This window comes from Protopterus annectens, chromosome 12.part0, assembly GCF_019279795.1.
Source record: "Protopterus annectens isolate FY-2018-M chromosome 12.part0, PAN1.0, whole genome shotgun sequence".
Lineage (NCBI taxonomy): Eukaryota > Metazoa > Chordata > Ceratodontiformes > Protopteridae > Protopterus > Protopterus annectens.
Window position 1 is genome coordinate 289,414,714 of NC_056746.1, and position 13,055 is coordinate 289,427,768.

The 13,055-nt window shown below is 43.8% G+C and overlaps 1 protein-coding gene across 3 annotated transcripts in view; it reads right to left on the reverse strand.

Moving 5' to 3' along the window:
* The window catches only part of ARPC1A (actin related protein 2/3 complex subunit 1A), a 1,267,577-nt gene that overhangs the window by 553,428 nt on the left and 701,094 nt on the right, over window positions 1-13,055 (reverse strand). For all 3 annotated transcript variants that reach the window (XM_044089354.1, XM_044089353.1, XM_044089352.1), the window contains exon 7: window positions 2,898-2,973. In XM_044089354.1, the coding sequence (XP_043945289.1) occupies window positions 2,898-2,973 (76 nt within the window). The remainder of the gene's footprint in view (window positions 1-2,897; window positions 2,974-13,055) is intronic.

Here is a 13,055-nt window from a genome sequence, read left to right on the forward strand (position 1 = left end):
ACCTCTAAAGAACCGGCGTCCGTGCAGACGGTTCTTCTAGCCTAGGCTTCACTGCTTTGTCCTTGCGCTTCTTCGAAGAAGCGGGCGTCGGAGCATCCGACGGCATTTTGTAATTGCACCGCTTCCCAAAGACTAACCTGGCACAATCTAATCTCCTCTTTATAGTGCGCTTATTAAATCTAGCACAACAGCGACACCCAACAATGTCGTGCTCAGGCCCTAAACAAGGAATACACAAAGTATGATAGTCTCTATGCGGTATCTGTTTCCCACAAGAAATACAATTATTCACTTTTTCTGACATCCGGTAAACCACTGAGGCAAGAAAAAACCAAAATATTCCCCAACGGGGTACTTAGCCAACTTTGACTCGGTCTGAAACTCCGAAAACGAAAAATTTCAGAACGCCAACCGGCACTTGCAATACTGCTTCTGCATCGGACCATGCGGCAAAAAAGACTGAGGATATGACGTCGGGCATGCGCATTTGTACCCTGACGTCCTGATGTCAGTCAAATGCGCCTTGACCGACGTCAGCCTTATACTTTGATATTCGGGCCGACCGAGGACAGCGGACTACCCAAGTGTAAGGACTGCAGCAATGTGAGATGAAGAACATCTGCTTGGAACTGGAAGAGGAAAGTCATTGGGACTGTTTCCTGTAAGGTTGTGATTGGTCTTCTCCGCTTTTGGAGGTAGGAACACCCCATTGTTTAGGCCTGTATGAGCCTTGGGGCTGCGATCTGCCTCTAGGATGCCTGTATCTTCCTCTTTGTGGTCTGTCTGAGACTAGAAAGGACCAATTTTTAAAAGGCCAGTTCCTGCTAAACCTGGGTGGCTGTACCTGTAAGAAATCCTTAACTGTCTGCATGGATTTAGCTTTATCCTCCATTTTTTTCAACACCTCTTCTGCTTTAGTACCAAACAAAGTATCATGCTGTAATGGTGCATCTAAAAATGTTGCTTTAACATGATAAGGCAGATTTTGTTCCTTTAACCAAGCATGACTTCTAATAACAGAACCTGTAACAGCGGCCCTGCAAGAAGCCTCCAGTGAATCATAACCACATTGCAAAGTATGCTTTCCCACTTGTTCAGTTGCATGCAATAAATCCTGCAATTCCTTGTTCTCAGAACATTCAGTATTTGTCAACATTTTCTGTTGAAGTAGTGACAGTAAATATTGCTGATATTTAAGCATATGAAATTGACAATTTAAAGCTCTTACAGCCAGGGTGGCAGAAGTGTATACTTTTTTCCCCCATCTGTCTAGAGCCCTAGAATCCCCATCAGAGGGGACAGGGTTTTTCGCAGTAGCAGCCTTAACCCCCTTGGGACCCATAGATATAGTTTCTGGGTCAGCAGTGGGGTTTTTATATAGGAATTTATGAGAATCAGGGACCCTGTAGTATCTCTGTCTGGCTTAGCAGGTGCAGGGGGTAGAGTCAGGGGATAGTCCGGACTCTGGAAATACATCATCTACAATGTCTAAAACAGGAGGAATGGCAAGGGGTCTATGCTGAGGAAGTAGCAGGAAATCTCGGAGCCTTTTCTTAGACTCAGAATAATCTTGGTTCTCCGAGTGGAAATGCTCCCTCATAGTATGCAGTGTTTCCCCAAAGGAAAAGTCCTCAGGAGGAGAGGCTGAAGGAATGGATTCTTCAGCATCAGAATCCTCATAGGGAAGCATGGAAAAATCCTGTTCAGACGAGGAATCAGAGGAAATAGATACCTGATCATTAGAGTCATACTCTGTTCTCTTACCGGGGGGATGGGAGCTCCTGATCAAAGTAATTAGGTCTTCAGCCATTTTGAGCATCTGCTTTTTAGGTATGGAAGTCTGAGTAGGACAATGCTGTACTTGTTTCTTTGTCTTTAGAGCTGCTTTAGTCTTTGAAGCTAAGGATGGCTTAATATATAGTTGTGTGGGTCTGAAGGCACCCTCAGAAGCCGATGCCTGCTCAGCGGCTCCGGACCCATCTGAGGGATTGATTTCAGAGTGTCCAATACCTTGAGTTTCCAGAGGTCCAGTCAGCTCCACGTGGGAGTCGGAAGCGGCCTGTGGCTCTGAGGTAGCGGGCGCCAGGGGCTGCGAAAGCGCTTCACTGAGAACCGGCGACTGGCCTAGAAGAGGCTTTGTCGTCGGTTTTGGACCTCGGATGCCTATCCTTGTCCTTGCGTTTTTTGTAAACTCCAGTTGTCGGCTGTTCCGCTGGCATTATATAATTAAATCTTCGGCCAAAGTAATGAAATGCAAAATCGAACAGACGCTTGATAGTGCGTTGGTTGAATCTAGCGCAAAACAGACAGCTAGCAACACTGTGATCAGGGCCTAGGCAAGGAATACAGTAAGAGTGAAAATCCTTATGAGGTATTTGCTTCCCACAAGAAATAGAATTGTTAACTTTTTCTGACATTGGACTGGAGCAAGAAAAAAGTTTCTCCAACAGGGTACTTAGCTTTAATGAAGACTTTGATTCTGAAATTCAGCTTTGAAAATCTCAGGAGTCGGCCAACCGGCACTTGCGAACTGCTTTTGCTTCAGGCACCGCACGGCAAGAAAGACTGAAGAAAATTGTGTCGGCTGCATCTTTTATACCCCTGGAGCACTGACGTCAGGGAAGAGGCGACAGCAACAGACGCCAGACCTAGACTTTGGAACTCAGGCCGACTGCAGGTAGCCTGCCAGCAGGATAACCCAAGAGTAATGACTGCAACAGTGAAACACGATGAACATCCCTGCACCCAGTCCTCCTCCCCAGAATGCTTCAGGGGATGCGTCTTACTGCCTTCAGTTTTCTTGATAATCAGCCCGCTGTCCTTAAAGCTAAGTCCATCAAGATTACATACAAAATACAACAGATGCAGCAAAATTCAGTCAAAGTAAAGAAACTTACAGCTGCCACAACGCTGCTTTCAGAAACAAATGTTACACTCAGCAAAGGCAGAAATTCCGTCTTCAACTGGGAAAGCCTGAGGAAAAAAGTAAGCTTCAATAGTCAAGAGGATAAAAGTCAAAAATAACAGTTACAGTAATAATGCAATAGTAGATGCTGCTAATATATTTATGGGGGAAGGTTTACTCACTAACCACAGACGTTTATCTAATAGAATTTTGCACCAGCAGTAATCAGTAAAATCTGCCCTAGACAGTTTTCATCAGCATTAATCAGAAAAATCTGCACATAGCTCTGAAACATTTCCGGACAGTGACATAAAAAAATATTCAACACACTTCTAACAAGTGACTTAAAATTATACATATGTTCAACATGAAGAAAATCTCCAAGTAACAAAGCAGTAAACACATGGAAAAATAAGTTAAGAGTGAAAAAGTTATCAGAATAAGAACACTACCCTTTTAACAAGGAAAATGGGGGACACAATGATGAGGGCTACTACACAAATTATCTCAATTATCTACTGTTGCATATATTTTTGTAGCTGTTCACTTAACTTAAACATCTTGGTGGCCTAGGTCCTGGGCTATTTTTTTTTTTTTATACAGTTACTTTAGGCATGAAATAAGATATATACTCACTATACCGGCTGAAAGTCAGTGGGCATTGTGCAGCAGGTTAACTACTTGGACTTTCGATTGTAATCAACAGCTCTGCTACTTTATTTTCTCTCATCCCCATGTTCAGTGGTATATAATGTTAACTGTCAATGTATAGCATGGTATCATGCTTCAGACTTGAAGAAATTTCTCCTCTGGCCTATTCAGCTCAACTTCCCTCCACTAACTGGCGATAACTTGCAATATGGGAAAAGGACAATAAAGAAATACATAAATATACAGTTGCTCGAATTATAAAGAAATCCATCCAAAGCCAAAAGATGATGCAACTACTGAAACAGAGAGAAATGGGAGACAGTAATAACCACTGAACTGCAGAAGGAAAGTACAGTTGTGTACACTTACCATAAATGTGGATGTTAAGAGTGTATTCACTGTTGCAGTCATCACACTAGGGTTATCTGCCTGCAGGTAGCCCTCAAGTCGGCCCGAATACCAGAGACTTAGTATTTCTGCATTGGTTGCTTTCGCTCCAGGACTGACGTCAGGTTGTCAGGTGTATAAAAACAGGCAGCCGACACCATTAAATCAGTTTTTCTTGCCCCAAATGTCAGGAGCCCCCCAAATAGGGAGCTAAGTTATGGTGGAAAAAAGACCACCAATAAAAGGTAAATACCAATAACAATTCCCCTGAAAGGGGTGAATAATAACCACAGAGAGGAAAGAGAGAGAGAGGGAAACCAGGGGGCTGGAGGGAGGGAAACCAGGACTGCAACAGTGAATACACTCTAACATCTACATTTATGGTAAGTGCACACAGCTGTACTATGTTGTTCGTGTTGCACTGTTGCAGAAATCACACTTGGGTGGATTCCCAAAGCTGAAGAAGGGTGGAGGCAGTCAAAAAGAGTTAGGGCTGGCTAGTATGCCTTGCAGGACTGCTGTTGCAAAACCCGCCCTGGACTTGTAAAAGATAGGCAAGTAGTAATGTTTGGTGAAGCTGTGTACAGAACTCCAGGCAGTAGCTTCCAGGATGCCCCTGGTAGGGACTCCCCTGAGAAATGCTGTAAAGGTAGACGTTGTCCTAGTGGAATGTGTTCTGACCCCCTGAGGGGTTGGTTTCCCATGGTGCTTGTAGCAGAAATGGATGCAGTGTGTTATCTACTTGGAAATTGTTTGTTCTAAAATGGCCTTGCCCTTTGCCCCTGTTGCAAAGCTGACTAGCAACAGGTCAGATTTTCTGAAGGGCTTAGTCTATCAAGGTAGAATCTGAGCTGTCTGTGCACGTTCCAAGGAGTGCAGGATCCTTTCCTCTTTATTTTGTGGATTAGGGAAGAAAGTTGGCTGTAGATGGATTGGTTGAGAGACATACTGGACACCATTTTAGGCCCAAAGGAAGGGTTAGTCCTGAGGGAAACCTTGTCAGCATGGAAAATAACAAAGGGTTCCACAGCCATGAGTGCGTGTAGTTCAGACACTCTTCTAGCTCAAGTGATGGCCAGAAGCAGGGCTGTTTTCTAAGAGAGGAATTTTAACTCTGCTGACGCTGCAGGATCAAATGGGAGGAAGCTTGAGCTTTTCCAGTACAAAGTTAAAGTCCCAAGCAGAGGTGGGTGCTCCCCTTGGCGGCCTTAAATTGTTTTCCCCTCTCATGAACTGTTTAATAAGAGGGTGTGAGATGAGAGGTGGCTCAGTGCTGAAATGAGCCAAAATGGCTGATGCATGTATCTTAATGGAGGAGGAGGACAGGCCTTTGTAGAGTAGATCTGCTAAGTAATCCAGGATTCGAGGCAGAGAGGGCATTGTAGTGTACACTCTCCTTTAGACTGAATCCAGGAGAAGAACCTTTTCCACTTATCAGCATAGGATTTTCTTGTACTGGGTCTTCTGGCCTCGAGAATGTCGCCCAGCACTTGCTTTCTTAGGGTTGCAGGGGGAGAATTCAAGGAATAAGCCAGGCTGCCAGATTTAGGGTTTGCAATTGCAGATGCAAAATCTGTCCCTCCTGCTGAGAGAGCAAGGTTGGGTTCTGGTGTAGGTGCCAGGGTGGCACCGGTGATGGGCTGCACAAGAGTGGGGGAGTGGGTACCAGTGCTGGGGTGGCCAGTCTGGGACAATCAGAATTGACCTTGGTTTGTCCTATCTTATCTTGAGTAATACTCTTGACATAAGGAGCAGCGGGGGAAAGGCATAGATTGAGAGAGTGACCCACTGAAAAGATAAGGCATCCACTTTCCAGCCCCTGCTGTGAGGATTCCTCGTGCAGAATTTGCTGAGCCAGTAGTTGAAGGGGGAGGCAAAGAGATCCACCTCTGGGGCCCCCCCATTTCTGAATCAGAAGGTTGAATGTGCTGGGCTCCAACCACTTGTGTGGGTCTAGTAGATTTTTGCTTAGGCCGTCTGCTATGAGTTTTGTCTGCCTGGCAGGAATTGAGCTTGCAGATAGACTTGCATGTCCAAGGCCGTGTTCCAGAGAGCCATGGCTAACCTGCAGAGTGGGTATGAGTGGGTACCTCCACCCCCTGCTTGCTGATGTACCACATAACTGCGGTGTCTGTTTTTATTAGCTGTTGTCCTGGAAAGAGTAAAGATCTGAAAGCTGTCAGAGCGTTCTGGACAGCTAGTATCTCTTTTTGGTTGATGTGCAGATGAATTTGACTTGGGCTCCAGTGGCCCTGAATGCATTTGCGATCCATGTGTGCTCCCCAGTCATGGTCTCATGCGTCTGTGGTTAGGGTCTGGGCGGCGTGGGGTTGAGTAAAGGGCAGTCCCTTGTTGTGGTTGCATGCTTCTGCCCAACAAAGGAACTCTGTCCGTACACAGGGTATGATAGGAATGACTGTTTCCAAGTCCTGAGAATGTTGGCACCAAAACCTTTTTAAGTACTACTGAAGTTTCCTCATGTGCAGTCTTGCATATGGAATTAGCAGTAAACATGAGGCCATGAACCATACAGCCTGCAGTATTTTTCTTGCGGAGAGCTGGGTTCTGGTGGCCATTTGTTTGAAGTAGGCTGTCAGATAGACTTGCTTTTCTGATGTGAGGAATGCCATCTGGGATGTTGTGTCCAACCTTGCTCCCAGGAATACTACAATCTTTTGAATGGGTACCAGTTCTGACTTCTTTTCATTGATGGTGTATCCCAAGGAAGTGAGAAGGGTTTTCACAAATGTCAGGTGCTGCAACAGCAATTCCTGACTGTCCGCCTGAATGAGGCAGTTGTCCAAGTACAGGTAAATTTGGATATTTCTCTGCATGCAGTATGCAATGACTGGAGCCAGGCATTTTGTGAATACTCTGGGTGAAGTAGATAAGCCAAAGGGAAGTGCAGAGAACTGATAATGCATAGATCCTTCCCTGAAACGTAGATACTTCCTGCATGACTCCCTTATGGGGATGTGCAGATAGGCTTCTTTTAAATCTAGGGTGACTAACCAGGCATCTTTGGCTAGCATCGGAAAAAAGCTGTTGCAGGGTAAGCATTTTGAATTTGGGTACCACCAGGAAGGTGTTGAGAATAGAAAGATCCAGGATTGGGTAGCAACAGCCCTCTCTTTCCTGGCTACCAGGAAGAGTCTGAAGTAAAATCCTTGACCTCTCTATTTTACTGGAGCTGGATGAATAGCTCTGATATTGAGCAGGGAAAGCACTTGGCTTTGATCCTCTGCCCACTGGTTTGGTGGAAGGTCTGGAAATCCGCTGGGGTTGGTGGTGAGTGGAAATAAAATTTGTACCCCTGGGATACAATGTTGAGGACCCATCAGTCCCGTGTGTTGGACATCCAGTTTCTTGCATGAAGGGCAAGTTTTCCTCCTAGGGGCACAAGCAATTGGGCTGGGCTGGGGAGTTTAGTAAAGAACTCATTGTGAGTTCTTCCATAAGGAGGTGGCTTTACCACTCCCTGTTTTAGGGGTGGGGGCACTCCATTGCTTAGATCTATGCATACCCTGAGACTGTAGTATGAGTGGTCTGTTACCCCGGGGTGTGGTGTGAGAAGGTCTGGAGGGGGCTGAAAAGGACCAGTGTTTGAAAGGGCAATGCCTACTGAACCTAGGGGGCTGCACTTGTAAGAATTCTTTAACAGTCTGCATAGACTTAGCTTTTTCTTCCATCTTTTTGAGAACCTCTTCTTCTGCTCTGGTGCCAAACAAACTGTCCTTGTCTACAGGAGCATCTAGAAACTTAAATTTGACATGGTCTGGTAAGGTCTGCTCCTTGAGCCAAGCGTGTCTTCCCAGTACAGAGCCAGTGACTGCTGCCCGGCAAGATGCTTCTAGGGCGTCAAAAACACACTGCAAAGTATGCTTGCTGACCTGGCTTGCAGAGTGCATTAGCTTCTGCAAATCATTATTTTCTGCACAGTCTGTAAAGGTTGCCACTTTTTGTTTAATAAGTTCCATAATACGTTGCTGGTACTTCAGCATGTGAAACTGACAATTCAATGCCCTAATAACCAGAGTTGCAGATACCTTTAGGCCCCTGGGAAATTATTTCTGGGTCAGCAGTAGAATTCTTGAAAAGACATTTGGGTCAGGTACTCTGTACTACATGTCTGGTTTCCTAGGGGCAGGAGGTAAAGTGTCAGGAGTAAGACTGGATTCCATAAAAACATCAACAACAACATCCAGGACAGGGGGAATTGCCAAAGGCCTGAACTAAGGCAATTCTAGGAATTCTCTGAGTCTCTTTTTGGACTGAAGAGAGTCTTGGCATTCCCAGATGAAATGCTCTCTTAAGGTATGCAAGTTTTCACCAAAAGAAAAATCCTCTGGAGGGGAGGCAGAGGGAATGGATTCCTCTGCATCTGAATCCTCATAAGCAGATAAGGGCATGTCTTCATAATCAGAAACTCACAGCCATCGGACTCCTGGTCTGTAGAAGATTTACGGGACCGGTCTCTTTTTTCTCTTAGCAGGGGAAGGCTGACTTCCCCTAATCAGCGTAATAAGGTCCTCAGCCATGCTAAGCATTTGTTTTTGTGGCATGGGAGCATCTAGGCGTAGTGCGTACTCTGGGCCTAAGAAACTCGGTAGTTTTATTTAAAAATGAAGTCACTGGTTTGAGTCGAACATTGGTTGAGCAAAGAACTGCCTCAGAAGCCGGTGCCTGCACAGCAGCTCCAGGTCCATCCAAGGTAAAGACATCCGCATGTTCCATAGTCGAAGAAGAGTCTCATGGCATACCAGACTCCGCATGGGTCTCAGTAGAGGCCTGCGAGTCCACTGAAGTGGGCATCAAGGGCTGCGAAAGCACCTCACTGAGTACTGACCGACTGGCGACTAGCTTAACGGAAGCGTCGGCAGCTTTGGATCTATGCAGTCTATCTCTATCTTTATCCTTATGTTTCTTCAAAAAATCGGTAATCAGATGGCTTACCGAAGCCATTTCGGAATACGGAGATAGAGACAGAAAGAATTTAGCGACAGAGAACCAGATGACAAATGGTTCGGGTGTTAAACAAGGCACAAAACTGACAGCAAGGAATGTCGTGGTCTGGGCCTAAACAGGTGACTCAGTAAGAATGAAAATCTCTGTGAGGTATTTGCTTTCCACAGGCAAAACAATTGTTAACTTTTACTGACATCAGTTAGAGCAAGAAAAAAGGATCCCCAACAGGGTACTTAGCTTTAGAAGACTTCAGGATTATTCAATTCATAAACGAAAATTCAGGTAGCAGCCGACCGGCACTTGCGAACTGCTTCTGCTTCGGGCTCCTCGGCAAGAAAGACTAATGTAATGGCGTTGGCTGCCTGTTTTTATACCCCTGGCGACCTGTCATCAGTCCTGGAGCAACAGCATCCGATGCAGAAATACTAAGTCTCTGGTATGTATTCAGGCCGACTGAGGGCTACTTGCAGGCAGATAACCCTAGTGTGATGACTGCAACAGTGAAACACGAAGAACATCTACTACTGAGCAACTGATGTCTTAAGTATATGTTACAGTTGACCTGTTTGGAAGCCTACTGCAGTGCACAATAGCTGGAAAGAATTCCAAACAATGAAATTTAAACCCCAATAAAAGCTGGAGATGGGAACTGCCTAAAGGATCTACCTCAGTTAAATTATTCCTATAACACCAAGATTCAAAAGGAATCTCAGCTATAGGAATAGTGCTTGTCTAAAGTACTAGCCAAAGACTAAATGACAATGGCAAAACATTTAACAGAAACACTCTTGACGAGGTAGCGGATGCAGCCACAGTACTAAAAGAGTGGTCTTTGACAGCATTTCCAATAACTGGTTTGCAGCATAACGGCTAACTCCAGTACAGTTAACAATTCACTTAAGGATTTGCTTGACTATTCCAAGACATTCATCCAAGCAACAAAGAGGTAAAACAGCTGCTCATCTCACTAAATTCATGCATCATCTGACAATAATACCTAGCATGATGTGCATCCATGTAGTAAACCATTCAGTCTGGTGTTAGCCTCCAGGAGGAAAACTGGGATCCATACGGACTGTCTTAAAAAAGTAGTCCTGGCACTACAGAAAATGCGAGTTGGATCCAAGAGGTGCCAAAACCTTTTAAAAGATCACAGACAGTATGCTACAGATTCAAGCCTAACTTTTGATATCCTACAGAGGTGATAACTGCCAAGAGCAGTACTTCTAAAAGAAAAACTTCAAAGCTGCAGTACCAGAAGGTTAGAACAGGGAAGCCTACCAATCAAAGTTACGGTCTCAAGGTGAGTTCTTCAACAAAGACAGCCAAAGATTCACAGGTACTTATTTAGGCTACCTATCTAAGAGGATCTTAAGAAGCCTAGTCTTACATCCCCATGACAGTTTTAGGCCTTATAATTTTTTTATGAACATCCCAAAGGTGGGCAGAACAAGGTAATGTTGGGACATTTTACTTGTTGACACTATCCTTGAGGAACATGGGTACTAAAGAAGAGATGAATTTGCATTTTTTCATCCATTCATTCAAACTATGTTTGGAAAGAGTAAAACTAGTGCTTCACTTTATGTGGAGTGGAAAGACTGTTCCACAGAACTGGTATCTCTGTCATACATAACTGTTCCTCTGAGATGTTTTATATATATATATATATATATATATACACATATATATATATATATAAATATATATATATATATATATATATATATATATATATATATATATATATATATATACACACACACACACACATACATACACACATATACATACATATAGCAAAACAGACAGATTCCTTGAGTGAGTGTTTACACTACCAATGGACTTGCGAATGTGCAACAGGTCTGATGGGACAGGGTCTGTTGAGGCTCTATATGCAAAGCAGAGGTCGCCTCTTAGTAGGCTGTATGTTACAGAGTAAATGGACAAGGCTTGGAGATGATGTGCATAGTTTTTTGTGATCACGACCCTTGATTTTTTTGCATGAGAAAGCATTTGTGGTCTCTCCACCTGTGACAAGTGTTTGAACAGATACATACTGGATGGGGCATTATATATAATGATCGGCCTGATAAGAGTTGAGTGCAGAAGAATGATTACATACCTGGACACCAAACCTTTAGAATCAAGCTGTGAAATGATTTCCTCACAATGGATATGTGGTGATCAAAGGACAGTTTAGTGTCAAAAACATGTTCCCAGATTCCTGACTATGGGATCAAATTTCAGGGTTGTGCTGTCAAAGTAATAGTTAAGAGAGAAGTCATGTTTGTCAAAGGACATGATTATATATTTCTTGGCATTTAGTTCTGGTCCGTGGTTTTGACACTAACTATTGGTTAGGGAAAGGCCTCTGGAAGGATTTTGGTGTCCTCTTGGAAGTTTATGATGGCACCAAGTTTATAGTAGTCAGCAAACATGGTCCAGCTATAAACCCATAACATTTGCTTTGACCTCTGAGAAGTAAATGCCAAAGAAGAGTGTGCCAAGGACTGAACCCTGAGTATACCATTACAGACAGGTCTTTTGGAAGAGGTAGCGTCACCCAGCCTAAATTCATGGGTTCTATTTGTGAGCTCATTGCCATCCAAAGAGTCACACTGTGATTTACACTTAGCTGAGAGAGTTTATCTATAATACGAGTGTGTGAGATGGAGTTAAATGTCTTTTGTGAGGTCTAGGGATGCAGTGTGTACTGATATGCCCTCATCCATTGCTTCAGTAACCATTTCAAACAAGTCAACTAAGGTTAAGTAGGCAGGATTTGCCCTTGACAAATCTGAACTAGTTTTGGGTTGAGAGTCTGTAGGTTATCTATGTCCTTATTTATTAATTCCATAATGATCCTTTCCATAAGCCTTAGTGATGAGTATGGTCAGGCTCACTGGTCTACAATTACCCAAGTTCAATGATGCCCCAACTTTGTACAAGGGAATGACCATTGCTGACTTCCATACATCCAACACAAAGCCTGTAGAAGGTTTGACAAGTCACATTTCAGGCTAACCATTAAGCAAGTCCAGTATGTTACCTGTCTCCACAGAATTAATGTTGTTGGCCTTGGACAGTGTGTTGAGAACGAGTTCTTGGGAGGTCTGAGGGGGGTGCACATGCAGATATGTGATTTGGGGATACAGGAGGGGATGGGATAATGAAGTTTAAACTAAATTTGTATCTTAGTATATTGGCTTTGTCCTCTGGGTCTGAGCGTGTGATACCCTGGACTAGTAGCTCCTTGAAGTACTGGGCTTTGTTTCGGAGATTGCTAACATGATCAAAGGTGGCTTTGTGGTTATCCTTTGCTAGGTAGCTATTTTTACCTCATATCTGGCTTTTTTATTTGATCGGGGTCTGGAAATCCTTAAGTTTAGTAAGAGAGTTACTGGCATCTTGAGTAAAATTTATTTTTGCATGCAATTAGTTTTTTTTCTTTTATTAAACAGCTTGTTCCACCATAGGGATTTACTTTGCAATGCTGCATATTTACCACTTGAGGAGACAAATGCATCTATGCAGCTATTCATACATGCATAGAATTGGGAAATAAAGGATTTAGCATAAACAGTAGGGTTGTCAAAATACAAGGGGCTTTCGAATTAACCAGGTCAACATGTATTTTAAGATTAACATTGGCATAATCTTTGAATACCTAGGTACTGACAGAAATGTGGTCTGATTTAACCAGAAAGTTGCAACTGGTGGGGATCAAAGCTGCCCCAAACTGGCAAGGAAAGACTCCAGGATTTTTATCTCCCCTGGTTTGGGCAAAGACCTAACTAGTCAACAGAATTTGCACTGAAGTCCAGAAATTCCTGGGCATGCATGTTTAAGCATGTACATGTCTCATAGTTATGGTGGTGGTAGCTGAAGTCTCCTTGGTAAATACAGGTTGGCTTAATGCACAGGATACTTCATACTGGTTAGGTAGGAGGTGTGAGCTCAGAAGGGCATGGGGAGGTGTCCTACAGTTACCTATGATATTATAAGGGGATTTGTTATGTTAGATGTGGAGAAGTTCCAGGTTGTTACCTTGGCTAATGTCTGGAAATGAAAAAAAAATCAATATGGATACACTGCCTCCCTTAAGTGCCTTCAGCTGATGCTGTGGGCCTGAACGTGTGGTAGG